The following is a 6,000-nucleotide window of genomic DNA, read 5'->3' on the forward strand; positions in this document are numbered from 1 at the left end:
TTCTCCATGTGGATTTGAAGAGTTTGTTAAACTGGATGTAACATGATGTTGAACAAAGCTGATAAAGATGTGAAGCTGCTTCAAAACACACTAAACGCATTGTTTTTAGTCTGCTGTTAAAAATCCAAACCTGTGACAGATGTTACATTGGATATGTGCAGCTTTCAGTATGAGGAAACTAATAGAGTGCAACAATCAGCTCCCGAAAGTAAAAACTGCATTCGTTTTCTTCATAGAGAAATTGTTTTTAATGATAACTTTAAAGACAGACTGACTGTATGTGTGTGTGTATACACATATATATATATATATATATATATATATATATACACAGTACTGTGCAAAAGTCTTAGGCATGTTAATATCCCTATAATCCCCCCCCCCCCCCCATTTTTTTTTAAGTCAGTTATTTATATCTTTTGCTGTAGTGTGTCAGTAGGAAATATCAGTTTACATTTCCAAACATTCTTTTTGCCATTAATTGTAATAATCCAGTGAGATTTGTGTATGCACAAGGAGTCTGACAGCAGCCGGTATGATCTGATGATCTCACCATCATCGAGTCCGTCTGTGATTACATGAAGAAACAGAAAAAACTGAGACAGACTAAATCCAGAAGAACTGCGGGAATGTCTCAGAGATGCTTGAGGAAACCTTCCTGCAAAGCTACCTGAAAAACTATGCGCAAGTGTACCTGGACAAAAGCCGTTTTAAACGCAAAGGGTCGTTACACCAAATATTGATTTGGATTTGTTAATAGAAGTTAAATCATAAATAAATTCAATTTATGATTTTATTTTTGAAAGCATTCTCACTTTACAGCATTTTAACACAAGTGCCAGTACTTTTCACAGTACTGCAGCTTTGCAGGAAGGTTTCCTCAAGCATCTCGGAGACGTTCCCGCAGTTCTTCTGGATTTAGTCTGTCTCAGTTTTTTCTGTTTCTTCATGTAATCACAGACGGACTCGATGATGGTGAGATCAGATCATACCGGCTGCTGTCAGAGTCCTTGTGCATACACAAATCTCACTGGATTATTACAATTAATGGCAAAAAGAATGTTTGGAAATGTAAACTGATATTTCCTACTGACACACTACAGCAAAAGATATAAATAACTGACTTAAAACCATTTTTTTGGAGGGGGGTGGGGGGGGTATTAACATGCCTAAGACTTTTGCACAGTACTGTGTATATATATATATATATATTGTTTTTATAGATATAATCAACAACTTTAAATGAACAGTTTTATATTTCTCCATCGGTTTTATTTTACAAATCCTTATAGGTAAATTACTTCTGGAAAAAGTGGGCGGGCACTAATGCACTCTAAAATCTACTAATGTGTGAATAATATACTAAATCACTATGGAAAGGCATGTTTTGGTGCGATGTATGTATTTGACTACTTTTAATCATGCATTGGAAGAATGTTTATATAAAACAGATTTGTCTGAATTGAAACTAGTAAATGGCGAAAATATGGGAAACAAATCTTTGGCACAGCCAAACAAAATACGGTTGAGTTCATTTGTATGTATTGATAATGAATGAATGTCTTGTTGTTGTTGTTGTTCTCAGAGTGGGAAGTTTGCAGGCGCTCCTCTGGAGGGTCAGGAGTGTCCGCCACAGGGTTTGGGCTACACTGAGGACGTAGCTGAACATGAGCAGATGACTGCAGTACTGCGCACCAGCCTGCAGGGCGGAGACAGTCCATCATCCGTTCTCCCTGGCCTCCGCACACGGACTCGAGCCACTCGAGGTATGTTCACAGATAATGCTGATTTGCAGTAGCTGTAGGAGTCCTAAAAAGTTGAAACTCTCTCCTTCTTGTGTCTCTTTTCTAGGCCATACGGCACTTTTGTCTGCTGCAAATGAAGACACTTCTAATTGCACAAATGATACAGCAGATGAGATCATGGAACGGATTGTGAAATCAGCAACTCAGGGCCCCAGTCAGCGCGCACAGCCCCGCGAGAGGAGACGCTCCAGAGCCAACCGCAAATCCTGTGAGTCTGCAAATATCACACACACACACACACACACATTTTTTGTAACTGTCTCTCTTGCTTTGTTAGGAGTTTATTATCAGTATACTTCCATATTTGGGCCTCAGAAAGGAAACAATTTTGCCGTATTACTTGTTTTGAGTTTTTGAAACAAGTTGCGTCTTGTGTTGTTGAAAAATATTTTTGAAAGAACTCACCAAGGTTGCATTTATTGATTACTACAGCAAAACATCTATATTGTGAAATATTATTACAATTTAAAATCACTGTTTTCTAGTTTCTTATATTTTAAAATGTCATTTATTCCTATGATGCAAAGCTGCATTTTCAGCATCATTACTCCAGTCTTCAGTGTCACATGATCATTCAGAAATCATTTTAATGTATTTGATTGGCTGCTCAAGAAACTTTCCACTTATTAATATTGAAGCTGGAAACAGTTGTGCTGCTTAATATTTTTGTGGAAACATACTTTTTTTTCCAGAATATTTTGATGAATCAAAAGTTCTAAATAATTAATTTGAGATAGCTGGCCTCGAATGTTAGTGTATAGTACATACAAACCCAGACAGCAACATAGTGTTGGCCCAGATCCGGCCCAGATCTGGTACACTTGGATTCCACACTATGTTGCTGTCTGGGAATGAATCATTTGGGAAGTAATTACAATTTAAAACAGTAATTGGATTTAAAACATACAAAAATGTAGATAATACATTTTAATGTTTTAATTTAAGCTCTTTTGCTTTTAAGCTCCACCGCCCGCGTTTTTGATCATTTGCACAAAATTTTCATGGCCCCCAAAATATATTGCTGTTTGAATATCTGAACATGCAGAAAGAAAGAACAGACCCCCTGCTTAAAAAAAAAAAAAAAGCTTCATGCATTCTTTTTTTTTATCAACACTTGAATGTGGGTAAGTTTAATAAAAAAGCAACATTTTGAGCAAAAAGCTGAGAAAATCACGCTTTTGTAAAAAAAAAAAACTACATCCAGATCGGATTCAGAATGATGATCAAAACATAGATGGAGCAGATCCGAGTCCATCAACACCCCTAATGTTTGCACAGTCCTGTAGCTCGACCTGGGTCGACATTTCATTCGGTAACATTAGGCAGTTTTGATTTATATGCTGCTTAATGTTGATGATCGCGTTATTTTACATATGCATCTGCTTACACATAAGACCGCTTGTTCCTGCATTTTCTTCGCATGTTTTTTGATCAGGAGATTCCGCACTCTTTCAGAAGATTTCTCAATGCGCCCCCTGCCGTATAACAGTGAAAAATACAGAAAGCCTCAAATTTTCGTCAATGGCAGGGAAGCGTTTTCTCACAACTGACGAAAATTCCGTCAACGGCAGAGAAAGGGTTAACAGATTAAATTGTTTTATTATTCAGATACATTTTTTAATCACAAATTTTAATTAAATTTAAAACAATTTTGTTTTAATTAAGCAGATTCAAGTTTTATTATTTCGATATTTTTAATCACACCCTCGTTATTTTGCAAATAATCACAATATGTTTATTTTTTCATATATTTATGTGCTTATTTTTTTCATATATTTATTATTAGTTTGAATAGTATTTATTAGAATTATAAAAAACAATTCAAATTATATATCAAATTGTATATCTCTCTGTAATACGTTTGCATCATGTGTTTTCTCCATATTGCTTGGCTCTCTCACTCATTCCTCTCTTTTTCTCCACAGTAAGAAGAACACTGAAGAACGGTCTTACGCCAGAGGAGGCACAGGCGCTGGGATTGGCCGGCAGCTCTGAGATGCAAGTGTGAGACAGCACACGCTCAGGGTCTCAGCACAAACACACACGAGCTGGAACAGGTCGCTTTAGCTCCGGTTTGCTTTATTCTAGATCTGGAGCAGGTGCATGTTTCTGGGTTTGTGTTTTATGACGGTTATTGCTGTGGACAGTTCATATTCTCACAGGTGAACGGGATTATAATCACTAACCCATATACTTAACTTTGGACGTGTAATCAGACCTTACTCCATTTACTAGCTTCACCTACATTTGCATATTGTCCGATGGTGGTCTAAGAGAATAATGAAAACCACTCAGGTGCATGTCCACTGTTCCTGCTCTGTACTTGTGGACTGTTAACATGATATCCCAAACATCCGTTTTAATGCATTTTTGAAAGAGAACAAGCACAGTTGCTGCACAACGTTTGTAGATGCTCTCTCACTCACACCCACACACACAGCCTGTAGAATGCTGATTGTCCAGTTCTCCAGTACAGAGACAAATGTCCGTCTCTTGCCGCTGTGGCCTTCAGAATGAACCAAAAAAAAAAAGAGAAAAAAAAAAAACTGTTTGAAGATGACTGGATGCTCTCCTATCTTTTTTGTCGGTACTGGCTGTTTGGTTGAACTCAGATGGCATTGAATTCAGCAGTCGCACCTTCAGTCTTCATATTTCATGTAAATCAGCAACCATTCTCCTCTGGTTTGCTGCTGTGTTAAAATGTGTTTGTTTGTGTACTTTAAAATAGCAGAGCTTATTGTGTTACATGTACGGTTACTTTCAGATAGCTTGAAGTTGAGCAAGAGTTAAGGGGAAAACAAAACTTAAAACTTTGTGTGGACAAAACCGGTTTCACATGGGTAAAGATGATCAAATTACTTTGCTCGCAAATGAGAACAAACTAGAAAGCCGTCATTCTCCTACTCCCTTCCTCATATATTATCCTTAATACATTCATTTCATAACTTGCGAGATGAAAAAGTAGACAATCGTCTAATTTAAATGAAAAGACTAGCTATATTTGTTTAAAAAAGTGGCGATGGCATTTTTATCAAATGAGTGCCTTGACGCAATATATTTTATGAGAATTTGATTATTGGCATTTAAGGAAAAGGAAAAAAAGAGGAAACATTCCGATTTTTAGCCATTTTAAAGGAATAGTTCACCCTATATTTGTCATTGAAGTTCTGCATTTTGAATATTTTTACAGAACAAAAAATATCATATGGGTTTGGAGAGTGTAAAGTACAGAACGTTAGCAAGATTAAAGCCGCTTCATTGTTTTTTTGTTTGGTAATTTGACATTTCCCACAGACACACGTCCACTGTCTATGATAATAGTACCATTTAGCACCTTATCATGTGTAGCATGCAATTTCGAAAGGAATTGGAAAATTAAGTACTATAGAGACGATTTTTTCACCTTTCCCTCAGATTTTTACTCTGAGCATTATGTGGATAAGAGATTAGATACATGTAAAGTAGAACCGTGATGTAGAGGCTAAACGTGAGACAGATGCTGTAAAATTGTGTAAATGTCACTTCAATGTTTTTATTTTTTGTTGTTTGTTTTGTTTCTATTTTGTATAGAATAGTGTATTATAGGTCAAAAGCAGTGTTATTCTGTGAAAATTCTAATTTAAGAGAAAATAAGCCATGCATGGTTCAAACAATAAATGTCAGCAGGCAATGTCATTATATTGGGGTTAAGTGGATGGAGCCTGTGACGTCTCGATACCCTGTGAACGTAGCTTTTGTTTCATGTGTTTACGCAGCACAGACTTGAAACATTGTCATGCACCCATCAGCCCTGCTCAAATGGCCTTTGATATTATTGCACTCGCATACAGAGTTTCACCCATTGCTACAAGTGCCATAAAAAGTTGGTTTTGAATAAAAGTTCGAGAATGTGAAAATTTGACTTTTAAATTCCTAAAGGAAAAAGCATTTACTGTACTTTGCAATAAAAAGCTTTTACAGCAACATCCAGAACACAGAGTTGGACTGTTTCTTTCTTGGTAACAGTGTGTTTGTTTGAGCGTAGTATTTCTAAAGCCACAGAAGCCCCTCAGCAACAAATTTAGTGAAAGACTCCAAATTATTTATTTTTTTTGTGTGAAAAATCACTGGCTATACAGTACTTTGAGACAAAAGTCATATTTGCAATATGCAAAGTCGCAATGAAAGATGATATTTCTTGATATAAAATCAAAAT

General features: G+C 36.4%; 1 protein-coding gene across 6 annotated transcripts in view; it reads left to right on the forward strand.

Annotated features, from left to right (window-relative positions):
- The window catches only part of fhod3b (formin homology 2 domain containing 3b), a 174,914-nt gene extending 169,144 nt beyond the window's left edge, over positions 1-5,770 (forward strand). For all 6 annotated transcript variants that reach the window (XM_084435705.1, XM_084435706.1, XM_084435707.1 and 3 more), the window contains 3 exons: positions 1,586-1,766; positions 1,852-2,013; positions 3,731-5,770. In XM_084435705.1, the coding sequence (XP_084291831.1) occupies positions 1,586-1,766; positions 1,852-2,013; positions 3,731-3,813 (426 nt within the window). In that variant the 3' untranslated portion in view covers positions 3,814-5,770. The remainder of the gene's footprint in view (positions 1-1,585; positions 1,767-1,851; positions 2,014-3,730) is intronic.
- The last annotated feature ends 230 nt before the right edge of the window (positions 5,771-6,000 follow it).

This window comes from Rutilus rutilus (genome assembly GCF_951802725.1).
Source record: "Rutilus rutilus genome assembly, chromosome: 17".
NCBI classification, from domain to species: Eukaryota; Metazoa; Chordata; class Actinopteri; order Cypriniformes; family Leuciscidae; genus Rutilus; species Rutilus rutilus.